Here is a 19,856-nt window from a genome sequence, read left to right as displayed (position 1 = left end):
ACACTTGAATAACGGAAAAAAGAACTATGTCCAAGAAACTCTTAAACTGTGTGAAGTATTTTTAAACCACACTGCAATACTGATTGCAAACAATGAATAAGAGGGTTTACTCAACGGCAGTGCTATTTTTTATCAGTGATAGACAGATAATAAACGATGTATGAAAAGTAAGATCTAGAACTTGGGCATTTTATAAACTGAAATAATAAAAACGAGAAAATTTCAACACGCACAAAAAATCCTGAACAACCTTGATACCAACACACAAGTACTATATTTTGAGTTTTGTTAAAGTGCAATTGGAATTCAAAACACTGACACACAAGCACAAGATCTTGTCCACTGGGCGGATAATATTATTTATATCAGTTGTGCAACTTATTCTAATAATTCTGCATACTTATTTTGATAGTAATGCTGTTGCACAAAATAAATGCCAACTTGCTCAAAATCTTGAAATGTCCCTGCCGAAAATGAAGGTTTTTAGCCAGTCAACTGGAACTTGCAGTCTCAGCTTCCAATTTCCAAGTCTGGTTAGGTAGGCAGATCTCCATAGCAACCATGAGTGAAACCCAGTAAATTTCAGGGCTTTGGGCTTTAGATCACTAAGAGCTGTGTAGCCACCAACATAAGCAAGCATGCCCATATTGGAAAACTCAAAATCTTTGTCTGTATCTCCATTGAGGTAGTTTGCAAGCCACCGTCCTTGCCTCTCAGCTACTTGAGCAGTTGCTGGAAGCGGTATCGTGTCAATGTCACCACAGTCACCCAAAGCAAACACACTTTCATCCTGTATGCCTCTCACCCTCAGCTTGGCATCTGTAATAATGTGACCAAACTTATCTTTTTCAAAAGGAAGTTGCTTTGTGAAAGTCCTAGGTGACAGACCAGTGGACCAAACCACCAGACCACAAGGAATGACTGTTCCGTCAGTCAAAACCACTTCATTTTCAGTCACTTTGCCCACGAATGCTTGCAATATTTCAAACTGCTTACGCTTTGTGATTTTTTTTTCAGCATACTCTCGCAGTCGCTTGTCAAAGGAACCCAAAATCTTGTTTCCTTCAATCAATGTCACCTTGACTTTATGTTGCAACACTGGGAACATTCTCGACACATCCTCTCTGAGAAAGTCATACAATTCAGCCCCAAACTCCACTCCAGTTGGACCACCTCCTACTATCACAATGTGCAGAAGCCGGTTTTTGTCTTCTTCACTACTTTCAGGCTGAATTGCCAATTCAAAGTTAGTTATAATCCGATCCCGTATTTTTCGTGCATCATCGAGTTCCTTGAGGAAGAATGCATGTTCAGCAACTCCTTGAATACCAAATGTGTTGCTTACAGCTCCAACTCCAATTACCAGTTTGTCGTATTTAATGTCATACAACTTTCTTGAAGCAATCTCACTTTGGCAGTGAAGTATTTTTTTCTCTGTGTCCACGGACACTGCAGACGAGAGGTGGAAATCTTGAGCTTTACGAAAATGAAAACTTCTCACTGGTTCTATGATACTCCGAAACTCCAGAGTACCCACAGTGGTGGAACAAAGCAAAGGCGTGAATAAAAAATGGTTTCGTGGACTCACAACTATCACATCATATTTAAGTTTGTTAACATTTCTGAGAACACTGTAGCTGGCCCAACCAGTTCCAAGAATTACAAGCTGTTTTCTCTTTTGTATTTCATTATTGTAGATGTCATACTGTTGGGAAAATGACCTTCCCGAAATCACAAAGCAAATTCTGTTGGCAGTTTGCTTGTTAAGGACATTCCTACTCAATCCTACAGAACTCTTACTGATATGCATTGTGCCTATGTCAAGACAAAATGTCAATACCCTTAAAAGCAATTACTCTGACATGCATTTAGTAATATGTTTAAATTTTTTTCACAAACATAAAAATGAACTCATATTTCACGAAAATGAAAAATGAACTCAAAAAATTAACACGAAAAAACATTCAAACATTCAAACATTTTCACAAAACACACTTTCAAAGAGCAAACAAAATCAGAAAAGCAATCATAAGACTGAAGAGTCCCATTGCTTCAGACAATGCAAATCCCAGGATTGCATAAGAGAAGAGCTGCTGCTTCAGTGAAGGATTCCTTGCATAGCCTATGATAAGGCTTCCAAACACAGAGCCAATACCAGCTCCAGAACCTGCTACACCCACAGTGGCAGCTCCGGCACCAATAAATTTGGCGGCAGAGTCAATGTCCTTTTGAACAGCAGTTGTTTGGAAATTTCTTGCTGCAAGGAGACTTGGATTCATTGCAGCAAAGCTTGATGGCTTCATAACATTGAGCCCACTTCGAAGGATCGCCTGAGAGGCTGGGATGATTCTTGTGCAGTACATGCTTCTTGAAACTTAGGTTCGATTGCAAGTGGAAAAACAAGTATGACCTTTTTCAGTAATATCTAAAAAAAATCAATTTATTAACAATAACCTTATTTACGTTTTATAAACTTAGAAAAAAAGAAACTCCACTCACAAACTTCCTAAATTATGGATCACTGCTTGATCACCTTTTTTAAGCTGCAACAATAAATTGGGAATATATTCCACCCAAAGTTTGAACTTATCTTTCTTTTTGTACGCTCAAGCCACCTCACCACACATTCTTACTTGTAAAAAATACCCCCGTCTCTATAAAAGGACGTTCGTTTTTGTCGTTCAGTGATGTCACAATTGCGTCATCAGAACGGAAAGGAACGCATCACGAGACGTGACGTCACCCAACCGACATTACACAACTGTTGCGATTGAACAATCCAGTGGCAAAAACAAAAGCAACCGTTGTGATTACCTACAAAATGCAGTCGAGAACTAGTTTAACCTTGGTTCGTTGGTTCCTAAACTGTTTCCAATATTGTTATAGGTTGGCAAGCACGTCTATGTCTTTGTGTTGTGCGAAAACCAACATACCTTTGCACTTTGTTAGTATTTTACTTGCACAGTTGCACTCGCAAACTTTTTTACCATTAATTTGTAATTGGACCGCTTTGCCGCAACCCCGCAATGTACTTTGACGACCAAAGACCAAAAAAGAAAAAAGGGCGGCCCCGGTCGCCTGCCGAACGATGACGTCACAGGCGTGTCAAACGATCGAGAAAAACGTCACGAGACATGACATCACAAAGCGGACGTTGCGCAAGTGTTTCAATTGGTGACGTGTTTCAAAATACATTACATCATACAAGCAAATATTGCAAAAAGCAAATAATTCAAATAGAAACACGTGGTTGCAATATTGCGCAGTCATCCATGATTATCATAAATAACCTTGTCGAAAGTTACGTGTGTATCATGTTTGTTCAACAGTGCACAATGGTACTGCAGCAAAGAGTCGTTTTCGCATGGTTTTGTTCACATTTTAGTGCCTACCTGAATGTCACAAGTGCTCAGTTGGCATATGTCAATCAAAACAAGAAACTTTTGTTTCATCTCTAGAAATTGCTACAAAAACATAATACCATAAAAACGTTTGTGGACACTTTGTGTTATAGCGTTAGCTTCTAATTCTCTGTGACTTTTTGTTTAACTTGGTAGCCTTAAATTTAGGTATTTTATGTTTCTCAAAAATTGTGATAACAAATTCCTTTTAGATAGAAACAAAGACAAATTAAAATTTGCTTTCAAAGTGTTGGATGGTTGAGTTTTTGTAAGTTCTGCACCTAACAAGTGATGTTTTGAACCATGGATGAGGAAAATGAAAAGGCTTACCGATGGGAGGGTGATTATGAGAAGACTTGGGAAGCTTTGAAAGAAGATGAAAGCGGATCCTTACAAGCTAGCATTGAACATGAAATTGACAAGGCGAAAAAGCGAAGGCTGCTCAAGCGACGAAATAATGTCCGCCTGGGGATGATGAGGCACATTTACATTGTACTGGACATGTCCAAAGCAATGGCAGATCAGGATTTAAAGCCAAGTCGCGGGCTTGTAACGCTTAAATTGGCAGAAAAGTTTGTTGAAAACTTTTTTGACCAAAATCCTATTGGACAGTTAGGATTTATTATTACCAGGACAAAGCGCGCTGAGATGTTAAGTGAAATGTCTGGGACATCACAGAGTCATTTAAAAGCATTCCAAAAATTATCTAATGAAATACTAAAGAATAATTCCAGTTGCTGCACAGGTGAACCATCCATTCAAAATTCCCTAGAGCTTGCTGAAAAGACACTCAAACATATGCCAAGTCATACTAGTAGAGAGGTGTTATTCATCATGGGTAGTTTGACAACCTGTGATCCCAGCCCCATTCAAAACACAATCGACCACATGAAAAAACAAAACATTCGGTGCAGTGTCATTGCTCTCTCTGCTGAGGTCCATATATACAAGCATTTAACCAAAGTGACTGGAGGAACATTTGGTGTTATACTTGATGAAACACACTTTGCTGACATGCTAAATGACCACATTTCACCACCTAGTGGCCTGCTGACTGAATCTTCATTGATTAAAATGGGATTTCCAGCCCATATTTCTTCTCAAGAATCTGGAAAAATTTCTATGTGTATGTCCACGAAGCAGTTTACGATCGGAGGATATTACTGCCCCCAATGTCAATCAAAGTATTCTGACCTACCAGTGCAGTGTGTAGTTTGTTCTCTTACGCTTGTCTCTGCTCCTCATTTAGCAAGATCCTACCACCACCTATTTCCCCTCCCTCCATTTTACGAGACGAAAGTCAGTGACAATTTGGCGAGCATGCCGACATTGTGTTATGCTTGCTTACAAAAGCTTGCCCTACATGCAGAGTCAACTGCACACACTTGCACCAGATGCTCTTCTACATTTTGCTTAGATTGTAACCTATTTATACATGAAACTTTGCATTGTTGTCCGGGATGTATTAACTCCAGATGTGAGCTAAACAGTTAACATATTATTTACAATATTTCCTGTAACTGCCTGTCCTGTGGATTTTTACTAATTCTGTGTTTAGGCAAGATTAATAGAATGACCTGCATATAAAATGGAAGAAACAAGTGAATTCAAGGACTTTTGTGAAGAGCTGCGAATCAAGACCAGCAAGATTCACGAAACTTCTGATCGCTTGGTTCAACTCAAGCTAGCTGTTGTGCTTACTGATACCAAACTGTATGCCAAAGTTTTGGGTGACTTTTATTGTATCTTCAAAGCTATAGAAGATGCTGTGGCATTGAACCAAGATAACAAAGCTATCGCCACATTATGGACTAAAAAACTTTCAAGAACAAAAGCATTTGAAGAAGATTTGGGGTTTTACACTGGCCTTGGGTGGCGTGAGTTCATTAAACCAAGTGATCCTGTATTAAAATATGTTTCGCACATCCAGGATATTTCGAAACACAATCCACTGCTGTTGGTGGCATATATTCACACCATGTACCTTGGTAAGCGATTTTGTTTTTGACATCAGTGACTCTTAATTTAGTTGGAGCAACAAAGCCCTGTAAGTTTTGCACATGCAGTAGCTGAAGTTGTGGGGTAGGGGGCAACTGAATTCACAGCACTGGGTGCGTTTATCTGGAGATAAAAACTACTGCCTTTTTATGATTTAAAGTAAATTTACAAAGCATTTGATGTTGTGCCACTCCAATGCATAAAAATTAACCTTACTGGCAGGTATTCTGCATTTTTGGATTTAAAATTAAGAATAAATGTGTTTTCCAGGATGCAAAATGGTGAAAAACTTCTTTCACAAACATTACATGTATGCGTTTTCCAGCTATCTTCAGTGGAGGATTCATAATCCGGAGGATAGTGAAGAATACTCTTGGAATCAGTGGAAACGAAGGGTTGGCAATATTTGACTTGCCTCCAAATTCAACAAGATCGGAGATGAAAAATCACATCAAGAACACTGTCAACATTCTGGACATTACCCGTGATGTCAAAGACCAGATTGTACAGGAAAAAATTGATATTTTTAAGAGGAACAATGAAGTAGTCAAAGCTGTTCAACCTAAAGTATCTTCATTCAAGCGCATTATTAAGTTTTGTGCAATGTTTTTTTTTCTTTTGTTTTTACTAATTTATGTTCTTTGGGTTTACATATTTTGATTCTTTTTTCATTAAAAACACCAGGCAACAAATTAATCTGGAGACAACAACTGCAAATTTTATTGTTCATGCAAAAAAATATAAAAAGCAATATAAAAATATCTGGTCATAATTCCATATTGTCATCATCAAATTCATTCATAAATGATTTTTTATATTGAAAATTGTCTGTGTAGGAAGTAAACGCAATAGTGTCATTTAGTATCATGGAGTCGTTAAGAAGTTTGAAATTGTCAGCTGTTGCTTCCTCGAGTACCATTTGATTTTGGGGATGCGCATCAACTTTGACTTCCGGTTTTGGAGGTAAATTCTTCATAATGTCAGGAATAACTCCACTAGGTGGCTTCCAAAGGACAAGTGCAGTTGAATAATCTGACCTACAGAAAAATATTCTTTAATATTTTGAAGTAGGTTGAGCTTTTCACAATTTTGAACTAGACCCAGATCTTTTTCTAGTTTTGTTTTCCAAAAACACTCGATTCAGAACCCAACACTGCCTAATCAGTATTTACCATGAAGCTAACATTTTTTTCTACATTCCAAACACCCATTACAGCAACTTTCCCCAATCAGATAGCGTTGGTGTAGTAAATTCAAGCTATAAGTCTTTTTTCTGGACAGTTTGTCTCACCTGATAGTTGGGGGTAGTTCAATTTTTTTGGTTGATGAAAGAAAAAAGTCTTTTTTAAATGACTTAATATCCTGCTGGAACTCCTCAGATATTGTAATTCTTAAAGCTTCACTGTTGTTTTCTTCATCTGAACTAAGTTCCAAGCTTAAATTCATAAACGTAAAACTTTTAACAAATTAATAGTTTATGTTTTGGTATTAATAAACATAACAGTTGCAAACTATAAACATTGGTCAATTGCAGTCAAACCAATAATATGTTAAAGGTTGGACTTTAGGTTTTGAAAGCAGGAAACACAGGCTAATGTCCACTATATATATAAAAATTATTTTTTAGAAAATGTTTCATTTAAAATGCTCAAGTAACACACAATCGAAACAATCATTTGTCATCCCAATTTACCTTTCTTCAATCTCTGATACCGTGCGATTGCGGCGCCCTAGAAGTTTTGTTTGGTGCTCACTGGACTGCCAAGTTTCATTCAAGCAGAGGTTGCACAGATCTGCTGCTACTTTCTCTTCAGTGATTAAAAGTTTTCTTGGATACAGTCTGAAAACAAGTCAAAACTAAAAATATAAAAGAAAAAAAAAACAATGTTTCCAACACAAGAATTTCGTAAATTTTGCTTCAAACATAAAAATAAACTTAGGCAACGTTTCAAGTGTGTGAAAAGAAAACATACTTAGGGCTGACGCCTCTTCTTTTTGGCCTTTTCTTTGTGTCAAAACGTCGGCTTGTTAGATCGTATGGAGAGGTGTTTTGGAAACGAGCATGGAACATCCCCTTGCTAATTTACAGAACCAGATCAATTTTCGGTAAAACGGGATATGGTTCTCTCCCAGTTTGTGCAACAAAGTACCTCGAGACGCATTCCAAAACAAGACAATACCTTCCTCAATCAACTGAATACAACAATCAGATCACAGCATCGCTATTCTGACGTCATAATTCGTAAATTCTGCTTTTTTTAATGACAAAAAAATTGAAGAAATTCCGAAGTTAAACCAACATAAAAATTAAATCAATTTTATTTGTGCATTAGAAACAAAAAAAATTGATAATAGTTTTATTTAAAAATGTAACTTTATGTTTCCGCTAAGTGGCACTAGTAAGCCGCCCACTTCTTAGGTGAAGTTGGATGGAATTCCCTGAGCAGTAACTGGGTTCTGTTAATTTGTTTCAAACGCGTTTTAGTGATGGCGCAGGGCCGGTCCATATTTGGTCGATTTCAGAAATTGGCCTACTCTTGAAAAAGGGGGCATCGATGTTTAGAAAGGGGGCCCCGCGCATCAAAAAAGGGCCCCAATGGATCCAAAAATGGGCCTTGCAGAACAGCCCCGCAGTTTACCAGGGAAACAAAAATCCCTGAATTTTGCTCTCGAAAATTGAGATAAACTTGAAAAGCAAAAAAAACATTACATTGCATATATGATTTAAGCAAAGTGGAGCCAATAATATGAATTGTGTATAAGCTGCAGACAGATGGCCACTTCGACCTGAAAGGTCTCATCAGTGCAGCTGGTGTGACTATTAGACGACTTTGCTGACCAAACGGCCAATCAGACGACTTTGCTAACCAAACGTATATAATTTTAATTGGCCGTTGTTTACCGGACATTTACGTCTCATTTTACTTTGCAGTAGGCGAAGTCATGCGGGTGTAAAAGTTGCCATCGGCAATCCTGACAAGTCCGCTTTTTGTTGACATTGCTTTTGTGTCTCGAAAAGTGATGAAGTGGCAGCCACTATCATGTGCTGAGGCTTTCTATGTGTGCATTTCTGACATTTTAATAATTTAGAGAAATGTTTCAAGGCTAACATTTAAACCTATAGTTCCGAAAAAGCAAACGTTTTTGCTTCAAAATTCACATTTATTGACAATCTCCTCAAATGCGTACGTGCAGTCCGTTCAACCACGCCCACTGCGATCGGACCCACGGCACACAACGCCTGAGAATCGCCATTCTTTCAAACGCTGCCCGTGAACATTTGTGCGCGGACATCAAATGCAACAGCGCACACGCACACACACGAGCCTTGTGGCCTACGTGACGAAGCACGTGCGCCGCGATGCCGACGGCTCGCATATAAGTGCAACCCAGTGCCTGTTTGCACAAGTGCCACAAGTTCTGTCGGAAGCTTTTGGGGTCTGCCTTGTACCAGCACATACTAAAGCAAGGCAAGGTCGTTTAGCAGATGTGTTATTATTTTAGAGGACTTGATTCAGCTTTTAGCATAAGATCATTAGCTGTCATACAGAAGTTGTAACTTATTTTGTTGAGCTTTACAGGAAAGGAGACAAATTAGGTCACGGCAGTATTGGTTTTCCTACATTCGCAAGCAGCCGTAAGATGTGCGAAAGCCATTGTGTAATATTTGCAAAACTGGGTACAGTTTATTCTTGCACTTTGGGAAGTTTTTGCGCATTTCTGATTTTCGATTTTGCCACAAAAACATTTGCCTTTTTGTTGATAGCATTTCTACATTTTTTTAACATTTTGCCACAAATCGTCAAGATGAAAGTTTTCATTGCAATGGATGGAAGTCATCATGCGACCAAGGCGTTTGATTGTGAGTATTTTTTTATCTTGTTGCAAGTCCCAACGGTAAGCCTAAACGACCGATTGGGTTGGCAGGGAACGTTTTTTATCCCAGAATTTGTCGAATTAGATCAAACTGAGGGTAACTTTAATTTGTAGTAACCGGAGATGCTCTTATTTCTAGCTCTACCAAAAATGCTATTGGTTTGATGTATATAAGTTTAAGTAACACAGCAGAAATTTAAGTTTGATTTAGTATGAATTAAACTTAACAAGATATAATTTTAGTTCGACGTTTAGTTAAATTACTAGTTATCGTGAATCGTTGATTCCAAGTCCATTTCAATTTAAAACGATGACAAAATAGCTTTAATTATGTATCAGAAGAGCCTAAATTAATTGCTCAAGTCAGCTTTTTGACATATTTTTGTTATTTAGGGTACATGGAGCAAATGCACAAAGAAGGAAACGAAGTGTTCCTTTACAGTCACGTTGAGTGCCCCCAAGTACCAGTCTCAGCTCTCGGCGGTAAGTTTTCATGCATGGGTGTGTGGGGGTTTCCCCTTGGGTGTTTTCCCTAACCCCTGGTGTATTTTGGGTGCCTTCATTGTGTCGCAAACTATATAGGTATTAATGTTATCGCTGGGGCAGGATTGCCGTCGTTGACGGCCGCTCAGTTCGATATTATGCTGAAGGATCACAAACACCGGTGTGCGCAACTGAAGAAAACGCTGAAGGATAAATGTCAAGCGATCGAGGTTTGTTTTGAAAATTCAAAGTAGTTGATGCCGATTTTTTGGGTCGTTAGTTTATTTATGATCAACATCAGGATTTAAAACTTGTTTTCTTCGAGTGTTATTCACAATTTGGAAAGCAGTACACTACATATTTTACACTTGCAATAGCAGTTGTGACGTCAGAGCTTTGTTTCACAACAGGGAAATACCCAAGTTTTCGTGGAGACCGAAGACGGCAGTTCAGGTCAGAACATCGTCAAGAAAGCCAAGGAATTGGGAGCGGAAATGATAATTACCGGTTCCAGGGGCCTTGGCACCTTTCGAAGGACCATTCTCGGTTCAGTGAGCACCTACGTCGTTCACCATGCTAATGTACCAGTTCTGGTGTTCCAGCAGGGACAGTAATTGTCTTGCCAATGTTATTCACATTGCGTAAAATATCGTGTGTGCTTTTTGTGATTACATGTAAAAAGGTTTATCATTAAAGCATGGTGTTATGATGTTAATTGCCGGTGTATAGTTTATATTTGATTGTTTGTGTTGGCGTGAGTGTATTGCTTCAATTTCTTCACATTGTTTCTGCGGCTGTTTTTGCTTCAGGTAAATGCCGTTTGTTCCCGCACCTGTGCTTTCCGGTATTTAGAGGGAAAAGTGTTACACAACATTGTAAAATTCGAGCCTCTTAATGTGTTTATGTGCAATGAAAAGACTTGGTACATATACATGCCAACTGATTTTTCAGTACCAAACTATTGCCTACGTCAATTGCCTGTTGCGATGTCGATGTTTAAAATCAAAAGTTTGTTTTTTATTTCAGACCAAGTTGTTTAAACCTAATATTAAGTTTTGTTTTGTGTAAAAATCCTACTGCAAGATGAAAGTCCTTATCGCCGTTGATGGTAGCGAACATGCAGACAAAGCAATTGCATGTAAGTCTAAAGGTTGCTAAGTAAACCTTCCATTATACGGAAAATTACAACGTGTGTTGGAAAATACCAAGATTAATTCGTTTTGAGTGAATCTTGCAAAGCTAAGACGATCTAACGTGAATTAACAATTCAGTCATCAGCTACACTGATAAGACCTAATGGGACGAAACAGTGTGCAGTTCCTACAGCTCACTGACGGTACGTTTGCTCTATCCAAATTAACAAGTTATTATTATTTTCAGGGTATTTCACAAACATGCACAAGGAAGGCAATGAAGTCGTAATTTTCAACCATGCTGAAATTCCTGCGATCCCCCACACATGGCTCGGAGGTGGGTGCAAAAAAAATTTCGTGTTTATTTTGCAAGCGATACGTTTACTCAAAGTGTTCGTACTTTGCCCCGCGTTTAGGAATGCCCATGTTAACCCACGAAGAGATCGAACGAATGGTGGCCGAACACAAGAAGAAATGCAACGACTTGAAGGCGCAGCTCAAAGAGAAATGTACCCAATATGGGGTAAGATATTTTTCTCCAAAAAAAAACTTTTTTGCTTACGAGACCTTTTAATTTTCCGCGACCCTCGGGTGCTTGACAGCAATATTTTGATATGAAACGACAGAGTAACCATTGGAAGAGACGTACTTTATAAAGTATTACAACCATATGTTGAACTTTTTGTGACGATGTACACTCGGCAGGCGACTCTAGGGGATGGCGACTGTATGATTGTCTACGCAAAAAGAGTAAAACAACTCCACCTAAATTTATCCATTTTGCATTGATTTATTGTTGCTAAACATAAAATCATATGCTCTACAATACAGGGTGTCTAATAAAGTGATCCCAGCCGTGTTAATGTATTTACCGTTTCCTTTACTTTTTTCATTGCAAATCTTTCAAATGGCCCAAAATCCTCTATTAGTTGTCAATTTACTACTTTAACATACACGCCTACAATTTGCACTGTTTTTGAAAAAACAGGAAGGCACATCAGTGTCTGTGGTATCGGAAGACGGTGGTCCTGGACATAACATCATCAAAAAAGCGAAGGCGGTCGAAGCCAACATGATCATAACCGGCACTAGAGGCTTGGGAAAATTCAGCCGCACCATCCTCGGTTCCGTCAGCGATTACCTTGTTCACCATTCCACCGTCCCGGTATTGGTGTGCCATCTTTAGATCCGTAGCGACAGGGTTGCAAGAAGCAAAAAGATTGAATTGCGGTGTTACTAATTACGAATTTGTTGTTCCAATCCTAACTGGCATTTGTACATGGAATTTAAATTTTTTCTTGTTTTGTTCAGAAAAAAAATGGTTTAATTATAAAGAAACACTATTGACTATATTACAGACCATCTTGACAAACTTATTTTTCCACTTGTTATGTCCATGCTAAGAGTAGTTTGTAGATGTAGCAAATCACAAGAAGACGACACAAAAGTTATATAATGTTTAAAACAATGGTACAGTAGTTGTCGCTTCCCCCAAAGCATTTGTATTTCGTCTGTTGATCGTTTGTATGATTTTTTGCAAAAACTTCGTATGTGTTTTCGGTGTTCAAGAAAATTGTTGGTTATCAATGCGTTTTGTTTGGACGCACCTGCGTCAAAATACCGTCCATAACCATGAGTTTGCAATAAAATTCCCCATGTCAAATTCAATCGTATTTCTGTTGTTGTTGCGTCGTACTTAATTGCATATTGATACGATTTCGTATGCATTCATCATCGCATTTCTGCAAACAGGACTAATAATAAAAATATGCACAAAACTTTGTGTATTCGCTTGCTGTAGCCAGCATAGGGGCAATGAGTATCAAAAGTATAAGACTATAGGAATATGACTGACTGGTATGAAACCGTACAGTTTTGGCACTCTAATAAGATCTCGAAAAGAGGAACAAGTTCTCGCATCGGCAAATATTTTTCCTCAGTGGCCCTGCTGTTTGCCTATTAAACTTCACATAACTTCTTTTCCGTAGAGCTGTGATTTTGTAACATGTATTTTTGCTCTGTAACAGCACATATAAAACACCTAAGTTTGTTCATTGGGAAAATTTCGTTTGCAAAAGTTAGTGAGCTTAAATTTGCGAAGAGAAACAATTTTCTGATTTTTTTTTTAAATTTGGTTCCAAAAGCTTTTTAAAGCTTATACCCAGGAATCTTAAATTGTTGCAAACTAAAGGTAATTTAAGGCTATCGCACCTACGTGAAAGTCAAATCACGAAGCCTGATTGCTAGACTGAAAACCTAACTGGCACTTTCATAGTTAATAACAATCAAAGTTAAAATGGAAGTTGTTTGGTCATTCAAAACATCTTTTTTTTAAATACTTCAAACAAAATACCGACACTCGCCTTAGTTTTCATTCGGGATTTAAAGCTTAATTTATATTCGATGTTCTATTTTAGACCCAATTAAAGTATTTTTTTGCTTTGATCTCGACAATAAAATTTGATCAAAAAAATTAGTGGGTTTTTGTAAGTCAAACAGTAGTCTTTTAAAAGGTAAAACCGTCTTCTACTTTTTCTTTAAAAGTCTTGCACTGCCCTCCAGTAAACGATTTGGTCGGTGTATATAAGAGTTGGAAAATTCCCCCACACGCCTCAGTTGACAGTGGGGTCTTCTATGTGTCGGTGGGTCCGTGTATTTGCTTCAGAAAGAAAAACAACTGAAAGTCAACCAAAAACTGTTTTGATGGATGTTTAGTTTTTTTGAAAACAGATTACTTTGTTTATCATGTGAAGAAATTATCAACAGCACTAATTATTCTGTTTTATTCGGTGGAGCAACAATTATATTGCAGGTAGGTAGATAGATAGGCTATACATGAAATGTACTACATATAAAAGTTGTTAATCTTACTATTAAAAGTATCAGTGATAACAAACAAATATTCAGACCCCAATTAATAAAATTGTATTGGATTCTACGTGGGAATTACGGTTGCCACGTAACGAAACCATTATCCTAATTATGTACGTTATGAAGACTTTTAAGGACAGCTCTGATCATGAATATACGTAAATTTTATTTCCACCGACCATATTAGCAACGTTGATGCGAATATCCTGACCATAACCCAGGTTTCAATTCGCAAAATGTGACAAATGTACGCACCTGATTTGGCACGTACCGCTCAAGCTTTGCAATTGCAGCAGTAAAGGAACAGTTTAAAAACAAACAACAAGATAGTGGAACAAAGGCCATTTTAGCGTCACAAACATGTTTTGGTGCGCGGAGTGCTACGTGACCACTGCGCCGTTCGCACATTTTTCGCTGAAGGATTGCTTCGGTGGCGCTTCGAAGCGTCCACTTGTAAACACCAGACAGGAAGGCTACGTGCGAATGAACACGCCGTTTTCGAACGCCGCGCGCTATATAATTGGTCATTGTGACGCAGTAGCGCACATCTGCTGTGGGCGTTTTGTGGGGTGCGGTCACAGGTAGTAAGCAAGCTTCAGGCCAAAAATTACCCGTTTTTGGTGAAAAATTGCATTAGTTGCTTTAGTGATGATTTGTAATGGCTTATTTAGTTAGGTCTATGTGTACATACGTTTGCTAATGTATTTGCGTAGGTTACATTGCTTACTGGTGTAAGTTAACAGTTCCCAGCTGTTGTAGACAAGTAAGATGCATGTCGGTTCGTGCTGGTACAGCAGTATGTGGCTGTGAATACAAAAATGAGCGCAATGCACTCCCGTTAACATATGTTTCATTGGGGGTAATAGGGGTGAATGTTTAAATTACTGTCAGCAAACCGTCTAGACGAGCTAGTTAATGTTTGCCACATTCCTGTCGACGTGGCTGAGAGTGTTCAAATTCAAACTGGTGTTTTTCTTGTAGCAACTCGAATCGTTTAAAAGCAATAATTTGTCAGTGTTCTACCTCTGTCTGATTTATCTTCAACAATAATCATGAAAGTTTTTATTGCATACGACGGCAGCAACCATTCAGACAAAGCATTCGAATGTGAGTATTGTAGATATTTGATTTCATTTTCGAGATAATACAGTGTTATGTGCCATAGCAAAAACAACATGAACTTGCTTGTTTCGCTCCATTGATTGTTCCATTTTAAATGTATGACAAAAATGTAAAGCTGTTTCTTTTTGGTGTAAACGCCTTCTTTTCATGTCAGGGTATTTCAAAAATGCTTACAAAGAATGTGATGAAGTGCTGGTGTTCAATCACCTCGACAAGCCGGATATTCCAAGTTCACTGTTTGGAGGTAAGTTTGCAGTTTTACAGTATTTGCATTATTTGCTGGCACCTGCTGTAGTCATGCCAACACAACTCTTTGTAAAGTTCAAATTTCAATGAACGAAGTGGGCCTGGGTAGTGTTTTATTGACACAATTTGCGACTGTTAGCATTACACAAATTGTTTTTTTTCGTAGGTGTGCCGGTTTTGATGTACGAAGAGGTGCAGGCTATGATCAAGGAGCACAAAGAAAAGAGCAAGGCACTCACAGACAGCCTAAAAGAAAAGTGCACTCAATACGGGGTAAGTTAAACGGTAAATGTTTTTAATTAAACTATATTTGTTGATGGAACCGCAGTTTAACTTTATGATAATCTTTGCTTGGCCTATTCAAAAATATTCTGGTTTAGTATGGCGTACGTCATAATAGTTTAAACGTTTATATGTAGTTTTGAATCCGTTGTTTAAAGCGTGAAGTATGTGAAACACCTGTATGTAATCTTTCTTCAGGACAAAGTGAAAGCAGAAGTGGAGACTACAGACGAAAGTGCAGGGCACGCAATTGTCAGAAAAGCGAACGAATTTGGCGCAGAACTAATTGTTACCGGAACACGTGGCCAGGGCAAAATCCGCCGGACAGTTTTGGGCTCTGTGAGCGATTATGTGATCCATCACACAAAAGTGCCTGTTACCGTTTGTCACCTATGAGTACTCCATGTCATTTGTTGGACTGTTGTTACTGACACCCATTCTGCGTCGCCAAAACCTGTGTCCGTTCAACCTAAAGTGCCTTCGATCACGTGACGTGAGCTCAGACTGTCACCAAGCGTTGTGGCGCTAATTACAAAGTATATGACTATATGCTGGTGTGATTGCTTTTTTCGCAATGCGTTTGCGCTATTTTCAAATTTATGTAACAATAATGGAGTACCAATTTGATGTTTCTGTGTATTAACATGTTTTCTGCGTAAATGGTGCCAATGATGTTGTCCATTGCAAGTGCTCAGTATACGTATCTGATTTCGGAAATAATTTTGATATGGAAATAATACCTTCGACTATTGGGTAAAACGCGATTCTACGAATATTAAATATAATGTGTAAGAATAACAAATTTTGTGTGGTAAATCTTGCATTCATGTAAAAAACCTCAAATCATTCCATTATTGTCGTGTCTTCCCGATATCTTGCGTTTTACTGATTGTGCAAATTCAACAATAAACGTAGTCTTCAAAACTAGCACGAAAAGTCGTTCATGCGGAACAGCATTAAGAGACGGAATAGTTGCCTGGAATGATGCAAGTTAGTTCGCATAACAAAAAAGTTATGATTTCGCGGATGAATATTGTCAGCCTACAATCTTCGTGCAAACAAATAGCTATTGCATATATTAAATATGTTAAGCCCACATTTTAGTTAATAGAGCAGTGACCCAGTGTGGTTATGGTCGTTAGTTCAAACCTAACAAAAGCTTGATATTTCATATACGTTATTTAAAAAAAATAATTTTCATTAGTTTAATAGTTTCTGAGTGTACTTTTTTTGGTGCAGGTGCTTCATTCGGACAAAATTATTTTAGTTCCAAAGTGTTTTTATTCAACATACCCTACGGCTTCGGCTGTGGCTTTGTCTGAAAGATTAATGACATCCACCGTAACTTCCCGTGATGGTATTGATAAACCGAACTGTTAAAAGCAGTTCGGACCTTGCTGATAAAAAAGGGTATTGCTCTGTTTGGTTTCTTGCTACAGATAATTTATAAATGGAGAAACAAAATATCTGTGGTTGTAAAGAAGAAAGGTACTTTATGTCAAAATTTAATTGATTACGGTAAAGTGTCCTGACTACTCATATTTTTCTCACAAATAGCGGAATAAGTTTCCAAATGTTTGTGTAGCTAAGGCTTTAAATGGAGAATATTAAATTGTTGACAAATCCGTTGGCTCGGGTGGAATTTTTTGCGTCACAATAGACATTAGTAAATACAATTTATAAAAAACCTATTCCAGTATCGTTGAGAAGGAATGTGAGGTTATGCCTGTTTTGAAACACCGATGCTGGCCGAGGAAAAGTTGTTTTCGAAGATTATTCGACCGTAACATTATACCATGCGCTACGTGCAAGCCGTCATATTGATAAGAAGAAGGTTTATAAATGACTTGCACATGCGACGTGCAGGTTATGCGTATGCAGACATTTCCTGGCTTTGGTCCGCAGAGGAAGTCACTTAGATGGCAGCGAACGATGTAGTCAGTTTTTTTTTGTCGACTCTGATCAATGTGTATTTCTGAGCTACATTCGGTTCCTAGGCTTTTCTATTAATGTTCATCTAATTGCAATCTCTGTAATACAAGAACCTGTGCATTTTTAGTAACAATGACGCATTATTTTGGTTGATTGTTAATGGCTTTGAGTTTGTTACGTCACAAACCAAATCTAGAGCAGCACACACAAGAACAGATTATTAAGTTACACACATGTATTTTTAGTCATTTTGTTACCCATATACGGTGTACGTTTAGTTTATGTTCTCTAACAAACATCAAAGAGGTTTTTGTTGCTTTTTTATTCACAGATAATCTATTGTAATTCATTACTGTGATTCAGATTTGAGCATTGTTTTCCCAATTTGCATCACTTCATCAAAATGAAGGTGCTGATAGCAGTTGATAATAGCGAGAGGGCAGAAAAAGCTTGTCAATGTGAGTGGGTCGATATTCTTGCAGTCATAAATTATTTAAGGATCAACACAAAAAGTTGATTTCACGGTTTAACAGCCTTCTTTGTTTTTCATGTAGCATTCACAAAAGCGATATATTGAAGAAGATGTCAATTACTGACAAAATTAAGCATTCTAAGCAAAATAAAATTAAAACCAATAAACCTTCTGCAAACGCCGTAGTTGCAGTGATTTCCAGCTTTTTTTGCAAAAATTTTGGAATTGTTTGCTGCAAATGATTCTATTTTTCCAGGGTACTTCGACAACTTCCACAAACCTGATAATGAAGTGTACATTTTCTCGCATGTGGATAAACCCGATATGCCAAGTGCTGTGTTTGGAGGTATGCATAATCCCCTATAATTTTAAATTATAAGCAGAGTTAGCCTCAGCCTGGACCAGAGGTCAACAACCTTTGGCATTTAACGAGTCTTTTACTCCATTTTTGCACAGAACTAAAACATTCTCGGAGTCGCAACTGAATGCAATAAATGTCACTATAGCACCAATTTCATTAACTTTTTTTAAAACGTCCACGCATTAGGGAAGCCTAAACTAATTAGCCTACGAAAAACCTGAAATAGTATGAATTTTGCAAACAAGCACGAAATAGAAACCACGACTGAAGCCGCGAAGCAATATTAAGCATTGTGGAAATAGATCGATTTGATGCTGGTAGCATGTATAGCCATATTCCCCCTTTCGGTGACGGCTTGGTATTTTTATTCTGTACAGGAGTTGGAGCATTGCTGGCCGAGGAAGTGCAACGTGCAATTCTTGAACACGACGTTAAAGTAAAAAACCTTGAAGAAAAATTTGTTGAAAAAACCAAAGGCCAAACGGTAATATATAACGTTTTTGTTCATATAATATTCTGGGCAGACACTTCGAAGCATAAAACTATTGGAAAAATATATATTTGTTTTCACTCATTTTTTGTGAAAACGTTGCTTTTTGAAAAAAAAAACATTTCTGGTGCATCTGAAAAATATCGCGTGAATTAAAACGCATTTCTGTTGCAAATTAAAAGTTACTTTGTTTCTTTATTTATTCCTACATTCTTTTTACACGAGAAAGTTTTTTTTTTAAATATTTTTACCATTTGACCAATTGCAACGCTAAAATCCATAATTTTGAGCTCTCGGTCGCTCTCCACAGGGCAATATTTGTGTGCGTGTGTTGACACAAGATGGCAGAGCGGGGCCGTGCATTGTCGATCAAGCATCGCACTACAAAGCAGATGTGATTGTAACTGGCACAAGAGGGCTTGGTACAGTACGAAGGACCGTTTTGGGATCTGTCAGCGACTACGTTCTCCACCATGCTAAAGTACCCGTGCTAATTTGCCACATGTAAAACGACATTTCTGACTTATGCATGACCTTTATGTGAAGTCAATTTCGTAGGGATGATTTTAAATTATATTCAATATATTGTTTCGCTTGCTTGAAAGTTAAAATTCAATGCAACTGCTTGAAATATTTCCAAATATTATCTGTACTTGTTGCGTACCAAATCGTGCTGAACTACAAGGATTGTCAAACGCCCAGATTGTCGGACACTCCAAAGAAGGCGCACCAGGGTTACGTGTCAACGTAACATCCGTGATTAGGCGTTGGTTACCCAATATGCTAAACAAGCACGACGAACTAACGTCAAAGTGCAAAATGTGGAAAATGTTTTAAGATACTCAGTTTTGTGCATATATATCTGCAATTATTTGTCGTTTGATTACGCATTGCATGCGTATGTGATGCAGTAATGTAAATGCGCACAACACGATCACACAGGGTCATGGTCGTACAAGATTGCTGTAATCAGTAGTAAGCCCCTTTACATGGACGGATTACAGTGTTTGATCCAAATTCGAGAGAGGCGGATCAAATGTTGGCTCAAATTAACGGAATGACACAAAAGGTAAACGGACTTATTCATGATTTTGCCTCGAGTCGCAAGCCTGTGCTTAGGAAGCTGAAAGTATGTTATAATAAAATATAATCTGTTTTTAACCCCTGTAGCCAGCTGCAAGAAAATGTA

The 19,856-nt window shown here is 38.0% G+C and overlaps 8 protein-coding genes and 1 pseudogene across 9 annotated transcripts; 6 read left to right on the top strand and 3 right to left on the bottom strand.

Moving 5' to 3' along the window:
* Positions 1-445: 445 nt before the first annotated feature.
* LOC145897048 (putative NADH dehydrogenase) lies at positions 446-1,816 on the bottom strand. The gene has a single exon (XM_082985207.1). It carries the CDS (start codon positions 1,808-1,810, stop codon positions 446-448), a length of 1,365 nt encoding a protein of 454 aa, XP_082841333.1. The 5' UTR covers positions 1,811-1,816.
* On the bottom strand, positions 1,816-2,421 carry LOC145897051 (uncharacterized; annotated as a pseudogene).
* Positions 2,422-3,617: 1,196 nt separating this feature from the next.
* Positions 3,618-5,010, top strand: LOC145897533 (general transcription factor IIH subunit 2-like). The gene has a single exon (XM_082985863.1). The coding sequence runs from the start codon at positions 3,705-3,707 to the stop codon at positions 4,893-4,895; it is 1,191 nt and encodes a 396-aa protein (XP_082841989.1). The 5' UTR covers positions 3,618-3,704; the 3' UTR covers positions 4,896-5,010.
* LOC145897534 (uncharacterized) lies at positions 4,852-6,260 on the top strand. The gene is made up of 2 exons (XM_082985864.1): positions 4,852-5,389; positions 5,725-6,260. Exons 1-2 carry the CDS (start codon positions 4,990-4,992, stop codon positions 6,057-6,059), a joined length of 735 nt encoding a protein of 244 aa, XP_082841990.1. The 5' UTR covers positions 4,852-4,989; the 3' UTR covers positions 6,060-6,260.
* LOC145897535 (uncharacterized) lies at positions 6,166-7,588 on the bottom strand. Its single transcript, XM_082985865.1, has 4 exons — positions 7,373-7,588; positions 7,093-7,239; positions 6,691-6,834; positions 6,166-6,436 (listed from the first exon to the last, which is right to left on the bottom strand). The coding sequence occupies exons 1-4, from the start codon at positions 7,468-7,470 to the stop codon at positions 6,166-6,168; spliced, it is 660 nt and encodes a 219-aa protein (XP_082841991.1). The 5' UTR covers positions 7,471-7,588.
* Positions 7,589-8,882: 1,294 nt separating this feature from the next.
* On the top strand, positions 8,883-10,785 carry LOC145897427 (universal stress protein YxiE-like). 2 transcript variants are annotated; one of them, XM_082985716.1, is made up of 4 exons: positions 8,883-9,261; positions 9,669-9,758; positions 9,858-9,988; positions 10,169-10,785. In XM_082985716.1, exons 1-4 carry the CDS (start codon positions 9,042-9,044, stop codon positions 10,370-10,372), a joined length of 645 nt encoding a protein of 214 aa, XP_082841842.1. In that variant the 5' UTR covers positions 8,883-9,041; the 3' UTR covers positions 10,373-10,785. The 2 variants fall into 2 exon arrangements, with proteins under 2 accessions (XP_082841842.1, XP_082841844.1); XM_082985718.1 differs by having other exon boundaries at positions 8,889-9,261; positions 9,882-9,988.
* LOC145897428 (universal stress protein YxiE-like) lies at positions 10,768-12,662 on the top strand. The gene is made up of 4 exons (XM_082985719.1): positions 10,768-10,896; positions 11,139-11,228; positions 11,308-11,414; positions 11,880-12,662. The coding sequence occupies exons 1-4, from the start codon at positions 10,842-10,844 to the stop codon at positions 12,075-12,077; spliced, it is 450 nt and encodes a 149-aa protein (XP_082841845.1). The 5' UTR covers positions 10,768-10,841; the 3' UTR covers positions 12,078-12,662.
* An 857-nt stretch (positions 12,663-13,519) lies between these two features.
* Positions 13,520-19,604, top strand: LOC145898373 (universal stress protein Sll1388-like). The gene is made up of 5 exons (XM_082986806.1): positions 13,520-13,703; positions 17,708-17,802; positions 18,073-18,162; positions 18,555-18,661; positions 18,978-19,604. Exons 2-5 carry the CDS (start codon positions 17,748-17,750, stop codon positions 19,173-19,175), a joined length of 450 nt encoding a protein of 149 aa, XP_082842932.1. The 5' UTR covers positions 13,520-13,703; positions 17,708-17,747; the 3' UTR covers positions 19,176-19,604.
* LOC145898372 (universal stress protein YxiE-like) lies at positions 14,321-16,339 on the top strand. Its single transcript, XM_082986805.1, has 4 exons — positions 14,321-14,869; positions 15,039-15,128; positions 15,297-15,403; positions 15,611-16,339. The coding sequence occupies exons 1-4, from the start codon at positions 14,815-14,817 to the stop codon at positions 15,806-15,808; spliced, it is 450 nt and encodes a 149-aa protein (XP_082842931.1). The 5' UTR covers positions 14,321-14,814; the 3' UTR covers positions 15,809-16,339.
* Positions 19,605-19,856: the final 252 nt, after the last annotated feature.

The sequence above is a fragment of the Ascidia mentula genome, chromosome 4 (genome assembly GCF_947561715.1).
Source record: "Ascidia mentula chromosome 4, kaAscMent1.1, whole genome shotgun sequence".
Classification (NCBI taxonomy): Eukaryota; Metazoa; Chordata; class Ascidiacea; order Phlebobranchia; family Ascidiidae; genus Ascidia; species Ascidia mentula.
The sequence above is the reverse complement of the archived record's forward strand: the minus strand, read 5'-3'. Positions and strand labels throughout refer to the sequence as shown.